The sequence below is a fragment of the Bombus pyrosoma genome, linkage group LG8, assembly GCF_014825855.1.
Source record: "Bombus pyrosoma isolate SC7728 linkage group LG8, ASM1482585v1, whole genome shotgun sequence".
Lineage (NCBI taxonomy): Eukaryota > Metazoa > Arthropoda > Insecta > Hymenoptera > Apidae > Bombus > Bombus pyrosoma.
This window is the reverse complement of record NC_057777.1, coordinates 4,148,261-4,168,239: the sequence shown is the minus strand read 5'-3', so window position 1 is coordinate 4,168,239 and position 19,979 is coordinate 4,148,261. Positions and strand designations below refer to the sequence as shown.

Below are 19,979 nucleotides of genomic sequence, written 5' to 3'. Positions count from 1 at the left end.
GAAATGTGACTTAACGTGTTTCCCACCTGTGGTTTTCAATCACGGGGCATCCTGTAAAACGAACAGATAGATAGAAAAAAAAAGGTAACTAAGAAATTATAATTTTGATTCGATTTAGAATTTATTAGAAATAAAAGCAAGGTCTATAAATCTTCCTCATTAGCGCGTGTAATTAATGTTTCTTATCGTGGGTCATTGGAGTGTGAAATTTTCAGATTATAAAGTGTAGATGTTAATTCTAGATGGAGGGAAAAAGTTGATAATGCAACTTGTACCTAATGCGATTTATAGCGATTAAATTAATTAAAGAATTCGTGCGAGATAGAAGTTATTCGACTGTGATAAGCGGAGAGTATCTAAAGATTATATACATGTATGCAAAATGATAATTAATTCCTAGTATATGTATAATCATTCGCCAACATTTACATGCTGTTTCTTCTTTGGAACTAATAGGGGTAGTTCGAAACATATGTTGTTTAATATCTGACAGCCGTCCGCTTTACGTAATTAAAAATGTTATCTCTAAGAGGTAAGAATCGCTAGATCTCATAAATAGAATAAAAAATTTGTATATCACGGAACGACAGAATCGTTGCAATTTCCACTAACTAACGGGAATCGAGGAAGTTACAGAAGATTTATTGCAAACATACACCGAGTAAAAAATTAATATACACTAGGAATAGTAGTATTAAACGTGCAATTAATGCATTATATACACGATAAAGTATCGTGGCTTATTAATATAGAGAATAATTGATTGTTCGAATACTTTGATTTTCTCTGCTTCCAGTTTCCTCTTATCTTCAGCTTAATATAAATTTTCAGATCCTTTTCAAGTTTTATCCATATGATCATGATACTCTTACTGCAGTGCTAATGAGATTTCAAAATGTTTCCTATAATATGTACATAAAAATTTTCTAGAAGTGTTTGAATATTTGTATGAATCAATGGTCGTACTGTCTACGATGGCTAATGGTCCTCCTCTCGAATGAAATACAAATACGTTGCAGATAAAATGACAAATGAGAGAAAACTAATTAAGTGACGAGTATCGAACATATTGACACCTGTATGTAAGATCACATACGCCGACCTGTCCTTTATAGGTCAGAGACTGCACGATCACAGTGAACGAGGTGAACGCTTACAATTCTCTTTTGACAGAGGCCGATTCCAGGTCTCCAGGTCGAGTCGTCTGGATGTCCGCTTCGCTTCGCGGCTCGTCGCGTGGCCACGAAGGCGAAATCGCGAATATTTATTGCGCAACTGCACGAATCGAAGCATTCGCCGTTAATGCTTTGAAAAGGGAACGCGTCTGTGAAAATCGAATCATTGCCATTTAATGGTAAACTGGCGTTGCAATTCCTTTCGTTATCTAATCCACTCTTTATTCCGAGGAGTTTCTGATTTATTACGTACACTTTTCATTAGCACTTGAATTCGTAATTGACCTAACAAAATTTACAGCGCACTTTCATCGAACACTCGATTTTTTTAAACAAAGAAAGAACATCTGTTTTGGGGAATTTGGAGAGGCATTCGATGGATAATTGTAATTTTGCTCCTTATCTCTTTTGTTCCTCTTTTGGAAAAATTGACATAGCATTTTGAGAAAATTTGGAAACAGCTTTCGTTGAAAAACGTATCTGTGATTTAATCATGAAAAGGACGTTTGTCACTAGAAATATATTGTACCGTGGTTTAAAGGAGAGCTGAATTTCAAAGTTCAGACGTCGATGCTTAAATCTTGCCACGAGATATATCGCTGCGACGCGAAACTGCTTCGCTAAATATTTATGAACGGGGTATTCATGAATTCGATCGTAACGTGTATCGTTTTCACGAGTAATCCGTGTTAACCCTTTCCCTGCGATTTCGTCCGTAAATCAGGGTGTCGAAAATTCTGTGTCGACACACAGATTCTGTTAATTTTCATGAAAGCTGCCTGTGCAACACAAAAAGCGTACTTTCTTCCACGTTCTAAACCGCAAGATTTAATCATTCCTTATTAATAATAATAAAACTATCAATGTGAAGGAAATTCTAATTCTTAAGTTTTCAGATATATGTCAGATTTATAAAAATGCCTTTTACCGAATTTTGTCTGATTTGTTGGAAAAATGTATAAATATGAACGCACCTGTTGTATCACAACATGTGATATTTGATACACGTTGAATGCTTTTCATTACTTCAGTTGTGTGCTTGTGTTTTTTTTTTAAAAAAACTCGTTGTTTCATTAGTATAGCACATGTAGAATATAAAAATATTAAATAAATTAAAATTTGTTAGATTCTGCAGAAGATTGGTGTCTTAATACCTGCATTTAGTAATGCACATTGTACATGGTTTTATCTTCTCCTGCATTATGTAACTTTTCTTATACCATTCATTTTAGTTTCTTTGGTGTTATTTCCAGCAAATTACTTGAATTGCATGGAAAAAAAGAAAAAGGTGGTACCCATTCGTTTCTTCTCTTCCGTAGCCATAAACTCTTCTGACTATAAAATTTACGACTTCGCAATTCAAAACTCATAATTAATTCTCAGAAATGCTGTGAGTATCGAAAGTGATATATCAGATTCCATCAAACCGTCTCTTGTCCTTCTTGTCTTCATTTCCTTGAAATTAACCGGAAATTTTGAATTTTAGAATCACCAAAGTGGCCAAAATAAATGGTTCCTTTCAAGTTCTCTATTTTAGCCAAATATTACAAAAGTATGTAAACGTAATTTTCATGCTTCGTTCCTCGCTAATCCTAATCCTAATCCTAATCCTAATCCTAATCCTAATCACTTCTCCATTCCCATTACAAATTTCTCCAGCTTCCTCCATCGTCATCAGGAATCCATTCAACCGAGAACAGCTCGGAACAAAACACTGTTGGTTGCATCACTCGATTCCGCGAGAAAGAAGTACGATGATAGAAAGAGAAGGCTATCGGCGTTCCTGGGCAAAATCGGCTCGGAAGAATGTCCATTTTCCTCGGCACAGTTCCAGACACCCCATCGGGCGAAGGGTTCCCGAGGCAGATACGGCCTTTGCCAGGGAGTGCCTTTCCCGAAGCAGAAAAGCGGCAGAAAGAGAATCAGAAGAAGAAGGAAGAAGGAGGGAGAAGAAGAAAGAAAGAGAGAAGGGGCCCGGTGGGATAGTGGGGCCCAGTCGGTCGAAGTCTCACGCCTTCCGTCAGTCCTCAGTCTGACGGGGAGCGTACAAGCGTCAACAGCCTCGCTGTTCAATTCCTACCTTCTCTCCGTACGCGTTCTACCATTAGAAACCTCGCTGTGGAACACCAATCTCGTATTCCACTTCTACGTACCCAACACGATCCTCCAGGGGCCATAAACAGGAAATAAATTCGTCAAAGTGGGACCAGTCATCAAGTGAATGCGACCTCAGCGCCATCTATGCGAAACACAGTACAGTAATAGTGAAGAACATCGGAAGTAATCGCTGAAAGTTCGACTAATAATATCGGATAAACGGAATCAGGATATAGGTACACGTATATCTGGACATTTATCCAAGTTGTGAGTGCCGATGAGACATAGAGGAACGTCAGAGACGACGGCCTGCGTGGCTGACGAGGCCTGTCGACCGCGCCTCTGGATTCCAACGGCGGCGACACACTCAGCGCGCCCATTCGATCGTCGGTGAGCGTTCCCTCGGTGAAAAGAGTGTGTACCTGTCGGTGGATCGGTACACGTGGAGGTAAGGGGCAACCAGGAGGACGTAGACGCCACTGGTGTACACCGCATACCACAGGAGGACCTGGCTTGAGCGGCTGGTAGAGAAAGGTGGGAGAAAAAGGATTGGTGGGGGGTTGAAAAAGGTTGGTAAGAGTCAGGCCGGGACGCGTTGGTAGAAAGAAAAACGGACTGACACAGAGGAGGAGAAGGCCAGGTAGAAGAGGAGACACGGCCAGGTAGCTAGTTGGTGGGGAAGTCGTCAGAAGGCGGCCATAATGGCCTGACGCGATCTCTCGCGAGCGGCGGCTACAGCTGCTGCGAAATAGCCGAGAGCGGCTCTCTCGTCCACGCACGCGTATTTTGCAACCGGGCTACGTCTTTGGAAAGTGACTGCGTAATCGCGAGTGGAGTGTGTTACCGGGTGGAGTCCTCTGTATCGTTGTTCCGTGTGTACCTTTCAGTCGCGTGTGTTCCTTGAATTCTATTCAATTGAATCGATGGTTACACGGTGTCCGATGATTCGATGGTTCTGAATGTTTGCTGGCTTCTTTACGCGTAGTATGTTTCTGCTCCTCTTCCGAGAGTATTCATCTTGATAGAAGAGGATAATAAGCCAAAACGACGTAGAAGAATCATCGCAAGAATCTTCGGTCTACTGATCAGTGATCACTAGTATTGGATCCGACGGTCTGACCTAACGAACACAAAAATGAGAGGTGCCAATCAGGATACGGCGACGCCGTACTGTCGCTGCAGAGTCCTTTACTTAGGCAGCTCGGTGCCCCATGCGAGTAAGGAAGGTTTGCTAGGGGTGCAAGAACCTTTGAGAGAACTATACCCAGAACAAGGTGCCTTGGGAGCACGTGGACTGGACTCCTGGCTGAGCGTCTGGAGCAACGGCCTGCTGCTGGAGAATGTGGACGAGCACCGCAAGAAGGTCACCAGGTTCTTTCCTATCGAGGCGCTGCACTACTGCGCTGCTGTTAGGCATGTCAAAGGCGGAAGCGGCGATGCCTCGAACACGAGGTTCCTTCCCTTGGACTCTCCCTTCGCTAGAACGCCAAGTGCCAACCATCCGCCGCTTTTCGCCGCGGTTCTGCGACGGACCACGGGTATCAAGGTTCTCGAATGTCACGCATTTATATGCAAGCGCGACATGGCGGCCAACGCCCTGGTCAGGTGTTGCTTTCACGCGTACGCGGACAGTAGCTACGCCAAGGGCCTTGATCCCTCTGCCGCGACGACCAACGGAGTCACCAGTGGACATCCTTCGAATAACAGTCTCTACCACACTCTAGGAGGATCCAGTACTACCTTAGACAGTCCACAAGCGACTCGTTTAGACGCTACCTCAACAGACGACCTTAGCTTGTATAATGGAGATGAGAATCATAAGGTCTGGGCCAGAGGTCGAGAAGAGGTAGACGGTTTATATCAGGAACAGGGGACTCTGAGAAGCACCAAGGGATCCAGACCTCGTCAGCTGGTCGCTCCACCTCCTCCACCGCCTCCGCCCCCTCCACCTTCTCAACCTTTGCTCCTCGAGGAATCTTCATCGTCCTCAGTCCGCAGAAAAGCGAACAAGAAGCTCAAGAAGCTCAAGAACCGATCCTCTCACGAAGATCCCTTGCAACAAGCTCACCTTCATCCTCAGTTGCATCAAGGAATATACACTAATGGCCATGGACACCATACTCTGGGTCATCCAGTGAGGCAACAGCACTATCATCCTCATCCTCTGCCACCTAGCAGTCGATCAGTCGCAGGAACTTTGGCCAGACCAGCGCCAGTTTTATTGGTACCAGCCGCAACTTTACCTAGGAAAGCTCACCATCATCCTAAAGGGCTCAGACCGATTCCAGCAGCCGCTCCAATCGTTCCGGTGTACGCTCCACTACCTGTAGTGCCTCCTCCACCCGCTGCAGCCATTTATCCAGCTGGAACTTACGGGACAGCTGGAAACAGAGGCAGAAGACAGCATCTTGAGGCGGATTCTTCGACCCTAGGAGCTTCCAGAAGACTGGCTGCCTCTCACGCGGATCTCACCACCGCAGAGATGAGCAGAGCAGCTGATAGCCCAGAGAACGAGTCGCGTTTTGGAACTGGAATCTATAGAAGAAAGGGCCACTTGAACGAAAGAGCGTTCTCATACAGCATTCGCGCGGAGCATCGTAGCAGAAGTCACGGAAGTTTGGCCTCTCTGGGCTTCAGCGGGCAAAATGGAAACGCGCTGCCCAAAGAAGAGAAGAAGGACAGGGAGATTGCTCAGTTGGTGGCTGGTTTGAACCTAGATGACAGTCCTGAGAGGGTACAGCCGATGCCAGCTAACTCGAGGAGCGGTTACTCGCACCATCAGCAACAGCTTCAGCCTCTACCTAGGCCACGACCTCGTTAGGAATTTTCTGGATGTCGATCCTTATCGTAATCATGAGAATTATTCGATGAGTCAAGTCTGGAAGTTATACAGTCGGTCCAATATGAAGGCAGATGTTGTTCTATTTGGATTCTGGTTGTTGAAGACACTTTGTTGCTTCATGGTAATGTGAAAAAGCTTGTTTGAGACTGGACCGTTTAGTCAGAGATCAGACAGCAGTGTGAACAGACGATTTGGACCGATTGTCTTTCTGTTTGTTGAATAAGAACGTATGGTGTCGTCCATTGTTTTGGATGGAAAGTGATTTTCATAGGAAATTTGGACTCGTTTTCTGGAGTCTATGGACTGTTAATCGAGGCACTAGTTTATGGGGGAAAAGATTGGTTCGTGGTGTTAGCGTGGAAAATCGCGATGGGTGGTCGAGTGCCCGACTGGTTCAGTTGGCTTTCGTTTCTTGGAAGAACCTTGCCCGAGTAGGAAAATTACGGATAGGCAAAAAGCTGAAGAACACCCGGCCTCATCTTCGTCTCGCTGGTTTCTACCTGTGACCTCGATCGTCTTATCTCGAGAGTCGATCACCTTTGTCGAATTCAGGACTTTGATCGTGGGATGCATCGAAAAAACTCGAGTAGAAATGCAATTCGAATAAATTGAGTTTTAAAGTATTTTTGTTGAATTTTCAGATGGGGTTTTAGCATTTTTATTCTTTTATTTAGAATTTCTTCGGTTTTACTTATATCTTACTTGTTTTCTTCGTAAGTTTTCAACTTTTGCTATTTCTACTTTTTAATTTGGAATTTTATAATTTTTATCTATGTCTCGATTCTCTATATAATTTGAAATTTTTCGTTCTTTAACACTGATTATTTTTGTTGTCGTTTTTCGTTTGACAAAAGGTTCGAGAATTTTTATCGCGGCTGGCGGAAAAGATTGACGACGACGTAATATTTTTGCGCGACCTTCCTGTCGCGAAATGAACAGGCTAATTGGACGAGCTCGAATTATTGTCGTCCAACGAAGATCGTTCTAATGGCTGGAGCTCGTTAGACACAGACACGCAACTTTGCAATGTTTCCTCCGAGTTGGCAGAATTGCAACTCTGTTTAGGATCCTCCTTCACTAACAGAAAATTACTCAGGAATCGTAAAAATTTTTCAACAATCGAAAGGTCGTCTTTTTCCAATATTGCAATCGTTCTTTATTTGACAATTCGTCAATGAATTTATTGCGCACGAATTTTTGAAATTTCTACAAATTAATCAGAATATAAAATGTTGTTTAAAACAATTAGAGGATTTATTAAGGACCTTTTTAAGAATTTTCTCTCTCTTTATTTTGTAAACCTTAGAATTTCTTATACTCGGCTACAATATGGAATTTTGTATGAAACTATTGGAAGATCGTCTTTGTTTAATGAAATGGTCATTCTTCGTTTTGTAATTTTTCTCTGAATTCGATTGAAATTTCTTTGTCGTATTAATGTTGATAACCTCGCTATATTTTGTCATAATCGAGGAATCGTATCAGTGGTTTCCCCTAGAAAAGATTACGCGACGGTTCGAATCTCCGACGCACGAGTTACAGCCGACTTGCTCGTGAGAACGTGAACGTTAATCTTAATTGCATGAGAAAAAGTTATGCGGCGAGGGTTTCGAGAGCCTTAAGAAACAGAGAACTTTGCATTTCACCGCCTTTCTTTCGTATAATGCTTCGGGAAAAGAGCGAAATAATTAAGACGCTTAGAAACCATGCTGATCAATTCAATGCATTGAAGCACAGCAAAATATAACGATATTGCAAACATTACTTTTAAAAAATCTGTCTTGAAATTTACAATTATTTATCATAAATGAATTTATGAAAATCAGTAAACTTGTTCCTCAGAAGTGAAATGTCTCATAATATCTAGGCAATCTTGCGCAGTTAAACTAATATCATTAGTAAGTCAGTAGTAACTTTTCTATATAATAATCAACAAGTTTGATTTTAAACGAGAAACGAGATTTTAAAAATTGTGATTTGATTTTTTATGGAAACTTTCTAAAGCGTAGAATGCATATAGAATGCGTGTAAGATAAAAAAATATTCAAAGTGTAGTAATCGTTACAATATTGATTATAATATGTTATAATTAGTTATTAAATTGTTGTGCAAGAATGCTCAAATATAATAAAATTAACTAATTTACAAAAGACAGGATTGAGCAGATTTTGAACTCCGAAAGATTCTCATCAAACATTTTCTACGCCAAAATTATTCACCAATAATTTACACGAATCTATCAGAAAGTTAACGCAAACACGAAGAATGAACGATCAACGTTATCGCTTTCACGACAAATCAGGTTTCGTAAACGCGATTAATTGCGAACCGGCCTTGCGGTATTAGCCTCAAATCCTGTTACGACCGCTAATTACTCAGATCTATGAAATATCCCACGCAACACACGATAATTACGATCGTTTGCATGGTGTTCGCTTCTTTATCTTTTTATTTGACCTGTAACGCGATGAGAAAAATGAGAGGAGATTGTAGGGGCGCCAACATTAACACGAGGGGGATTTGCATCGCATTCCTTTGACGTACGGCCTCGTTTTTCCATGAGAAAATACAACGATAATGAACGACTATTTAATAACCACGGAGACATCGAGATTGCTTAAGTCTAATAGTTCGACGCGATTTCGCGCTTATGAGAACGAAATCTGGGAAATCCCAGATGCAATCTCGAACACTGTGCAACAGTATCACCAGCTTACAAAGCTGGCAAACACGTTCCAGACAATTAACCTAACGATCGTAATTAGAACGCGGTTTAATGGCGAGGAAAATTTCGCGAGACCTCTGATTCTCCACGTTCTAATAAAAAATTGAGAGATCATTTTGATCTCTGTGCTTTAGAAAATTGACACAGATCGATCCGATTTTTGTCCTTGGCGATAATTTGAAAGATGATATCATTTCCTCCCCTTATTTCGAGATTGAATCGATGAAATTTTCGTACTTTAAGAGAAATATTAAAAATTAGAAGAGTGAGCCGAATAGGTTGGATTCTCGTTTTTCGATATAATAATTATCAATAATTTGGCGATAATAAATATCAAATTATTTGAGAAATATCATCATTTCCTACTTTATTTGGGGGCTATATTATCGTTAATTTCAAAGAAAGATAGGTATCGTTTTAGAAGGATGATAGAAGTACAATATTTTCGGAAATAAATGAATCCATCGAGCATATTTGGATTAATAAGTCGAAAATATTGAAAGATTATTTTTTAATTAAGATAAATTCTTCGTCCGTCGAAAAAATTACGTGGAAGGATTAGAAACTTAATTAACAGCATCGATGAAAGGGAAAAAGGATCTGAATTAATTACCTGAAATTTTACTATTCGATTCAGACGCGCGTGTTTGCTCAAGCATCGGGCATGCCTGTTTCGAAACTGGTTACAGATACCTCGTATGCTCGGATGAATACACATTCCTATCGTCGCGTATGCATATACAATTAGACTCAATTATTATCGATTCGTGGCCGACGCGAGTTTGTTACGCTTGCCGCGACATATTTCGTCATTCGACGTAGTTTTTCTCTCTGGCTTTCTCATCCGTGCACTTTGAAGAAATATGTACTTTACTCCGATGAAAATGAAAAATATCTTTATTTATCGAGTCATCCGTCTTGTTTGACTTTGAGAATATTTTAAAGTTGTTTTTATAGATTTATTATAAGCCATCGAATACGTACTTATGAATATTATTTAAATATTTAAAAAACCAATGCATTTGAAGCTTCAGCTTCAAGAATAATCCATGGTCATGAGACTGAAAGGAATCTTTCGTTAAGTAAAATAATGTCAGTGTGTTATATTTAATAATATCGGTAAATAACAATGAATAATTTCATCAGTAAATCCGCATTTCCTTGAAAAACCGGCAAAATTACTTCCATCGATCTTATTAAATGAAGAATCGAACGCTATTGTAATTTCTTCAGCTTTTAAACGTTTCATAATCACTCGGGAGGAGCAAATCTTTTTTTAACTCCTTGTTTTATTATTAAAAGACGTCAATCGCCTGTCTGTGGCTGGAAGGAAAACAAAATCGGAAAGATTACAACGTCTACGATTCTCGACGTTCCTTTCTTGCTAGTCGAGATTGCGCAGCGATCTTCTGACAGGACGAGAAAAAGGACCTAAAAGGATTAAAGGCATAACCGTGGTTAATGATCGGCAGACGAACGTATGCAAATGAATAGGTATCGCGCAGCATTGCCTGGAAGCGTTGCTTTTTGCTGCTCGCGCTTCATCGATCGCATTGATCGACTCGGTGAAAAGTGTCGCTTCGGTTTCGCAACGAGTTTCTCCGTTCTCGCGACACGTAACTCGCAACGATTGCAATAAGAGAGAGAGAGAGAGAGAGAGAGAAAGAAAAATCTGGAGAAAAAAAGAATGAATTGCGTGGTAATTTCAAGGTATCGCGAGTGCAATGGACCGAATTATGCCGCTGAATATATTATTCATAGATAGCAAAATCCCACGTGCGTTGCATGATTTCGTTCAGCAAGGTCGTAGATACATTTTCGATGGAAGACTTGAAAGGAGAATTGAAAACAATCTTTCGTGGAGCAAGATACATAAAATATAGCGAAATTTTCAGGAATTAGAGAAATTCTGCATCGAAACGAAGTAATTTGCAAAAATTGCTAGAGTTTGCAAAGGCGCGATTAAAATGATGTTAATAAATAAAATATATGAAGCTGAATAAAGAATCTTTTTCATAATAAGATATAAAATTCACAAGAAATGCAAGAATTGTTCATACAAACGAAGAAATCGCTGAAAATCCGAAAAATTCGCAAGTTTTTCATAAGAACCACGTACAGAGTTGATTTTTCCAAAAGATATATTCACGATCAATTATTTCGTCTATTCTTGCCTTCACGACGTAGTTATGGGTTTAACAAACGGAAATAAGTACGTGGACAGGCCACGTAATCGCTTTTCGTAACCACATTCGGTGGCCGAAGGAGTTTATGAAACACTGACGACCCACTGACACTTATCAGGCAACAAACTGAAGTCTCTATCTTGCGACATGACGAAAATTCCTTTCACTGTTCGCAAATTGATTGTTCTCGAGTGGACCTTCAATTCTGATGGCGTCACTATCTCAAACGAATCTAAATACAGTGTCGTTATAGCAATCAGAATGTTTCGAAAATTTCTGTGAAGAAATTTCAATGTTAATTCGATTTTATGCAAACGATCTTCCAATTGTTCTGTTCGTTATAGTACTAAAAATGATTTGCTAAATTGGCCACTAAAAGTCAGAAAGAACTGGAAAAATACACAGAAGAAATCTCAATTTCAGTTGCATTTTATGACAAGGATCTTCCAATTGTTTCATTCGTTATAGTAATAAAAAAAAAAAGATTTGTCAAATTGGTTATCCAATTTTCCACGCTACAATCACAAATTCTTCCCTTCGACAGCGAATCGTTAACTGTGCACGCAACGAGTGCCGTAGCTTTTATTCTGTAAAAGTTCGATAAACAGCGACAGCTTTAGCAAAGCGTTAGCGAAGCGTTAGCCAGCATGGGAATCAGTGCCAAACGCCATAAATTGTCCGACTTTGCAAAATTGTATCGCGACTGTTTTTGCTCCTTTCAGAATGTCACGTTTAATTCCTTCGCTGTGCTGAATTTAACAGAAAGAAGTGTCCTGTTCCTTCAAACTTAATGGGGATGACACGCGAGTTTTCGTGAATTCGCCTAGTCATTAAGGTTATCAGGCTGGAACGGAAGTTTCGCTCGTTTGTTCCTCGAGGTTGACAAAAATTAGTTTTAGTAGCCTTTTTAACACGTTGCCTACCACGATGAACATCGGTCACCTACGTTACTATATTTTTTTAGTATGTTTAAAAGAAGATAAATTTCATGTACTGAAAAATTATTAACAATATGAATGACTTAGACATTGTTAATTAGACATTGACATTGTTAGAACAAGGTGCGCAAATGTGATATAATATTTTGTAAAAATCGAACATTACACGATGCGGTGTATTTCAATGTATTGCGAATCCCAGTGCAAAATAGTATATGAATGTGTATATAAAATTCGCGTGGCAGTCAACGTGTTAATTATCAGGTGGTACCATAAGTAATCTCTAGACAGCGGATTTTTATGCATTTATAGGAAATTTGAAAATACAAAATTGTAGAGAATACACATAATGTAAAATATCCAAAGCAGATTGCGCTTTCTATGATGCTTGGTAGGTAAGACAATTTTCTACCAAAGTTCTACTTTTTTAAATATATATTCACAAATATATATGTATTCATAACATATTTATATTCTCGAAAATATGAATTTGCATAAAAAATCCGCGATCTAGTAATCTCACTTTCTATTTTGCGTCTTGATTCGTAAGATAAAATGAAATAATACATAGACTGCGGATTTTTACGCGATTATTATTACGCGGGATATTTGAAAATGCAAAACTACACGGAGTACACACAATATGTGCAGTAATACAAAGAATATCCGAAGTTATGATATTTTAGCAGGTAAAGAAAATTTCTGCTTAGGTTCCATTCTTCCAGTTGCGGACAGACAAATTTTTGGTTTGCATAAATATCCGCCGACTAATAACAAGTAGTACGAAGATTTAATATCGATGCTAATATAACGCGCAACCATTGAAAATACTTTACGATATAGTAAAACCAATATCACATAAAATGAAAGTTATACTCTTCATTCCTGTGCTAACTTTAATACATTTATTTTATTCTAAAGTAAAATTTACTCGAAAATAAAATGAAAGTATTGAAAGGGATACTAAAAATACTTTGTCCGCTTTTCGTCGAGCTTATCGAATTTGTTATTCGTAAATTTAGCTTCACAGCGAAAGGATCGAACGAAATCTCGAAAGAGCGACACACGGCTGCCTTCGACGTCCTCGGTTCTTAATCGCGATCGAGGACAAGGTTAACAGTTCCGTAACAGAGATCAGCCCGGTGTCATAAAGGAAGAAGAAAGAATCGATCTTCGAGAGTTGCAAGTCGAGCAGGAGGTGTGCAACTGGAACTTATTTATTTAATCGTATGTGCCAGATGATTGTATAGGAAGTTTCAACCAGTGGAGTGTTTTCAACTCGACGATAATTATTGTACTCGAAACAAACCCTTCGATCGAACAGAATCGTCTAAATCGTGGCAAATATTTGCAGAGAAAAGTTCTCTTATATTCCTTCCTCGATGAAATTCAACCTTCGATAATAATTGCATTGCGGATAACAAAAAGATATCGTGTTTTACTCTGCGAATAATTGTACATTTCTGTTGAAGGGTGAAACGAATCGTTCACGGTCGATGGTAGTTACAGTTTCTTAGGATTTTCTCGCAGGAATTATTGTTATTAACTCTTCGTTTGACGAATAAAATCAACACTAACCGTTAAAGAGTAAAGCAAAAGAGAAAGAGGTGAAAAGAAATTAACAGATCAAGGGAGAAACGGGCTGTTCAAACGAAGAGTTAAACGAAAAGCGGAGATTGGGCCATTCAGAAGTCAAATTTATCGAAGACTCATTTTTTACAATCTTTTTATTTTATTTCGATAATAATAATAATAATAATAATAATAGTAAGTAAATTATTGTTAATCATTATTTACTAGAATATATGATTTTACGTCGTTTAATTTTTGAAAAAACACAAGATAGATGTCGATGGAGTTGATAAGTTTGGTTTCTGTGTGACTCAGTTGCGCGAGAGCATGACGAAGCGCAAACGATTATTTATTTATCGTGGTCTGTGCTTGTTTCGCGGACGTGTACCGTAATGAAAATGTATTTATCACACGGCGAACGCGATGGAGTCTTCTCGCATCTGTTTTCTGGTAGCTTCGTGTCGCCCTGCATAATGCAAACTTCTCTCGTGACACGCTTATGTCTACATCCATCCTCTTACGTAAGCCTTTTAAAGATCACCGATTCGAACATGCAGAGTGCTATTTCCTTGTGCACGAAATATTCAATAAATGTCGAGGAGTTTCCCTTTCAACTATTTATCTTGTATTTTTTTTGGAATATCTGTGTAGTTTAAAATTAAAAAGAACATCAACTCAGGTATTCTTTTATTCTTCAAATAACGTAATTTTTGTTTCTATCGAGATCTAAATTGAAAGGAGGCATAAAAATTAAAATTTCGCTGTTATTGATTAAAGTTTATCGCTGTTAGCCACTTTGTTTAAGAAAATAATCTTTCCTCCGGAAGAATGCTGTTGGAAATCGTAAGATGAAATAATTTTATCCTCGTCATTTTGGAAGATTGACAGGCATATCTGATTTAATTCGATTCAATTTTGTTGTGTTCCGGATTTTTTATTTTTTATTCTATATTTGATCTCTATAGCGTGCGCAAAAGTATCGTGATAAATTTTGTAAATTGGATAGTAAGCATTCTGCATGGGACGAGTTCGATTGAAGCTCGAAGAGGAGAGCGAAGACGTTTCTTCTAAAAATGGCGCGCATGAAGTACCAGAAGCGGAGATCCGTCCTATCCTCTTGAATTACTTGTGAACATATTATGTATATTGTTACGTGTCGATTGCCATGCAAGATTAATTAATAATAAACTAACAATGCAACTAAAAATCGGTCAGCAGAATTTTAATTTTCTAAACTGAAAGGAAAATGGAAGATAATAATCGGGAGGTTGAGTGGAGAAATAGCACAAATTACAAAATTTTCGATTTGGGAAAGTTGTTCTTAAAAATGACTTAACAAACGAAACACTGAACATATTATAAAAAATATTATAAAAGAAGTATATTATAAAAAAGAAAGCTTCTGTTACCTAAAACAGAAATATTCCTAACAGAAAAAGAAGAGAAATGCATCTCTAGATGTGGATCATCTTACGAACCATTCAGAAGCCACATTGATCAATTCCATAAATTGAAAAGTGCAGAAATGCGATGATATTGCAAAACATCGCTTTTTTCCATTCACCTTACAATTTACTATTATTTATATGACATCTTTTTACCATAGGCGAACTTAAGTCATTTGTTCCTTGAGAATTAGGGATTAGATACTAGAATCGTGTACCGATATGGTGAAATTAAAAAATTAATAAAAAAATGGAATTACGATCAATTTGAAGTCAGTTCTAAGAGGTTCATTGATATTCAATACTTTACAACGCTAGACTGCGGATTTTTGTGTATTTAGAGGAAATTTGAAATCGCAAAAATGCACGTACTATGCAAAAATATACGAAATATACAAAGTAAAGTGCATATTATCATTTGAGTAGATAAAACAAATTTCCATCTAATTTTGTTTTTTTATCTATATTCATAAAGATATAAAATTACATAAACGTCCGCAAGTCTATCAACAATAATTGTATCGATATGTAAGTATAAATAATTTTATAGCAAATAGTACAGTTTTAGTTTTCCTGGTGAGATACACAGAATTCGATAGATGTTAACATAGAAAGCAGCTTTAATAAAATAAGCAATAAATAACGTAATACTTGAGTGGTGCTATGTGCTGTGTGCTATTTTCAGTCGATAGCGATAATTAGTCAGATGTGTAGACTTTCGTAATTGACTATACGCTGGTCTCTTCACACTCACACATTCGTCGACCACATTCCATTCTCGCGTGCAATTTTCAGGGTTAACCACAGCCGACGATACGCCAGTTTCGCGATCGCGGTAAACGTCCCTGGAATGCAAATCGCCTTGATTGGCAGCCTAAGTGGAACGCCTTTTTCCTTCTTTATTTCTCGTCGACGGTTTTGAAAACGAGTCTCGTTGAACTCTTCTATTGCGAATCCTTCATTGGTAGACCTACGTTAGACGTGTTGCATTTCCAATTCAACGTGTCGAGAATTTCAATGAAATTTCCTTGGATCTCCTTTATTGGCTCGTTTCCTTGTTTTCATCGACTTGTTCGCTTCGCTGGGATTTCTTTGGAAATTTCCACGATGACTGACTCTAGATTAAGTTTATTAATAATTGCAAATTAATTTCAAGAAGGTTGGCTTCTAAATCGTCCATTCGAAGGTTCAGATACTCGCTATATAATACTTGGTCGTAGTAAATTAGAAATTAACCATTAGAGATTAGTTTCGAAACGTTCAGTTTCGAAATAAAAGTTTCGGAGGTCCAAAGTTCTCGATTAATAATTAATCACAGAAGATTAATTTCGAAGCGTAACATCGATCTTCCCGATATTTCTTATTTTTTATTTGCGCCACTTTTACGGCCATAATAAACAGGATTCCCATTAACTCGTCTCCAATAAACGGAACTAACAAGTCTCCTAATCACGAAGAAACGTGTCTCGTTGCACATGATCACTGCCAATCGTCACGTTTAATCTGCAAAAACAGCATCACGGTTGATCAGTCTTAGAATTCTCGTGATACGCAGATTACCGGGATCGAGGCGATGACACCAGCTGTTTAGACGTGCCAACCTTACGGCAGGTCGAGTGCATCCAACCGATTCGCGTTCCTACAGCTAATTATCGTATATTACGTGTTCGTACGTCACTTTTTTTCCTCAGCGCTATGAAAGTCTCAGAACATCCATCTAAACTACGATTGGAATTACACTTTGATACTTGGACGAGCTTCTGGAATAATCCTCGATGATGATAAACGATTACTTTGGACGATGACAAGATATAAAGAATATAAAAAGGCAGCCTTGGATTCTGAACGCGCGAGAATCGACCTTCGTTGTGCATCTGCACCTGACGTAACTCAGAAAATCCGTTTTCCTCCTTTTCAAATCATTGATATCGCTATTTTTAGTTTTATCTTTAATTTATCATCTAGTAACTAATAGATTACGGATTTTTATGCAATTATGAGATATTTGAAGGTACAAAGATTACTTTATATGTATTAGTTATTTTCTTAAATTTAAGAAATAAATTGTATGATAGTTGAAGATAATTAATTTTGTTTGAAGAAAAATTATAAGAAGAAAATTATTCTCAAAGAAGATACATTTTGCTTTTTTTTTTTTTTATAAAATCTTTCTTGTTCAAAGGATTTTACAATTTTAAATAAATTGATTTTTCCCAACAACTATACCGTATCAACGTGGGAGTGAACGGTATAACAGTACTTACTAAAACAATGGTAACACAAGCAGTCCCGTTACAGATTGAAATTTACAAACAAGAGTTACCGAGCACTGCGAATAATTCATAAATTATAATATGATGGCAAACTGTCGGCAACTAAATCGTGGGAAAGATTCGGGAGAATAAAGATCCACCCCACCCCCAATGAAAACTTCTTCAAAATTTGTAGATACATGTTATTCATAATAATTAAATTTTCTAAATAACTAAATTTTCGACATATCATTATTTAAGTAATCGTAGATTCTTTTAAAGAATTTTATGAACGTTCAGAGACTTTTTCATAGATTTTCCTCTGGAAAACTTCCACATTGATTATGAAATAATTATTCTCAAGGTTTAGATTTTTTAAATGCAATTTTCGATAAAGTACTATCCACAGCTTCAGAGAATTCTTCGTATATCTTCTCTCGAAAAACTTTCAGATTCTTTTTGAAACTATTTTTCCAAGGATTTTCCGCAATGGAGGTATTCAATCAGAATCGTAATTACAACCGAAGGACGAATACGCATAATTTCCTAAGGCATGATTACCAGATAAGAAACGCGTCCTCGTTTAAAAAACACGAGAGAAGGGGTGAAAATGTAGAATCGAAAGATCTCACATGCGTAACTGTGATTTTCACATTGAAGGTAATCATCGATTGGAATGTGCCATCGAGAAAATTACTCGTTCCATTCGAAGTACATAATTTTACAATTAACTGAAACTTTGATCGAGCAGTTTTCATAAATTTTACGATAATTTGAGAAAATTAATTTTAATTGAAGGAAAATAAAAAGGAAATATTATTTTTCTCTTTTTACGATATTTTGTTCCTAGAATTTTTAATCTTCCGCAACTAGAGAGTGAGCAAGATTAGCAAGAATCATCAAAGAGAAATCTTAGTGTCAAGAAAATTGATGAAGTAAACAATTCAAATAATAAAACAAGTGCTTGTATACTGCTGGTCATAAGAGTATTATAACAATATTCTCGTTACATTTATTGCCAAGCTCTCACAAAATTTTATTTTATTTACTACTTTAAATTATAAGACAGATACGAAGCAACTGAAATAACAGATCTGTAGCAAAACATCCAGAAGATAAAAGCAGAAGAGAAAAACATTCGAATTGTACGAGACATCAGAAAGTGTTTGAAATAATTACGTTCGGCAATGTACGCAATGCGTAAAGAGAGAAATGATCTTTGTTAAGTTTTCATGTAATTTCGCCGTGAGAACATCAATAGCCTGCATTACAGTTAGAAGGTAACGCGACAATTTTACAGTTACATATACGTGCACGCACAAGCGTATACGCTTTTAGGTAGAAACAAGGTCAGCAACGAAACGACACGGTCATTCGTGAAATTCCGTGCATCAGTTATCGATCGATATCTAATTACTCGTAAAATTTATTTTCCTAACGGGACCATGTAATTGAGGCGATTTGCCAATCGAACGCTGCACCGTTACCATATTTCAGTAAAAATTTTTTCGTAATATAACGACTTTGTTATCTGCATCTTCGATCTTTTGACGAGCAAGAGTATTGGTACTTTAGAGGTACAGGGATATCTGCAAGAAACGATGCTAATGTAAATATTTTCTGAGAAATTCCAAAAATGGTAAAAAATTCAGGAAAATTATTGAAATAGAAAATAAAAAAGAGATACCTCAAAAGGTTTTGGATACATTTTGGATAATAAGGATATGATGATGATTACTTCGAAAAACGTACACTATCACGATTAAGTTTGAAAATGCAAATTATTACGAAATGGAAAGTGCAATAATTACTCTTTTAATTTTTTTTCTTTTTTGGAATCTAAATCATGATCCAATTATTTTTACAAATTCAAGGCAAGACCAAACTACATTCAGGTACTTCGGTTCGCACGAGAGATTTTCCTCTACAAATGTGGCGGATGAAAGATTAAAAGAGGCCTCCGAAGTAAATTACACTTTCAATCGTCTAGGTCACCGAATCCGAAAGAAACACGAAGGTTAAGAGACGAGGTACGATAAATTCCAGTATTACCTCCAATTGTCCACGCGTTTCTCAGTCGTTGACAATCGCGCGTTCCTTTTCGTACGAAGCAGACTGTGTAATTGCAGCACGCATGCTCGCGACTGGATCAAGAGGAAACAAGCGGAGAACAGCACAAAGGAAACTTTTAAAAGAGGTCTGTATTATAAACGGGGAATTTGTAAGTGGATAATGTATCCGGTTTTGAATAGGAATGAGAAAGAAACGACCGATGCATGACGCGAATTAAATTAATTAGATTAAAGTTGATAATGGGGATTTTAGTTTCGTTTTAAGGTAGAAATGACAAAGGGCTTCTTGCAGAACACTTTACTAAGTAATAATGTTAGTCAATTGACAAGTTATCAATTGCGGATTGTAAACCTATCTTTTATAATTTTACAGCTTTATGTCAAATATAATAATCGAATGATCAAAAAGTATAATGAATCGTTTGATAGCTTATCAAAAGGAAACATCAAATTTCAACCCGGTATGTCAAAAGGGAGGGTTGTTACAATGAAAATTCAGATTATTCATTTTTATACTATTTTTCTGATTTAATGGCACGTAAATGTGTTAACAAAATACTGGAAAATAAATATGTTATAGAATATTTGTAGATCTTTTTGCCGCTAATCCTAGACGCAAAAAATGAGAAACGCTAAAAAATGTAAATTTCGTGTTAGGATTTATATATCGACGTA

The 19,979-nt window shown here is 37.6% G+C and overlaps 1 protein-coding gene across 1 annotated transcript; it reads left to right on the top strand.

The window, feature by feature from the left end:
- Positions 1-3,229: 3,229 nt before the first annotated feature.
- Positions 3,230-14,742, top strand: LOC122570372. The gene has a single exon (XM_043732597.1). It carries the CDS (start codon positions 4,408-4,410, stop codon positions 6,091-6,093), a length of 1,686 nt encoding a protein of 561 aa, XP_043588532.1. The 5' UTR covers positions 3,230-4,407; the 3' UTR covers positions 6,094-14,742.
- The last annotated feature ends 5,237 nt before the right edge of the window (positions 14,743-19,979 follow it).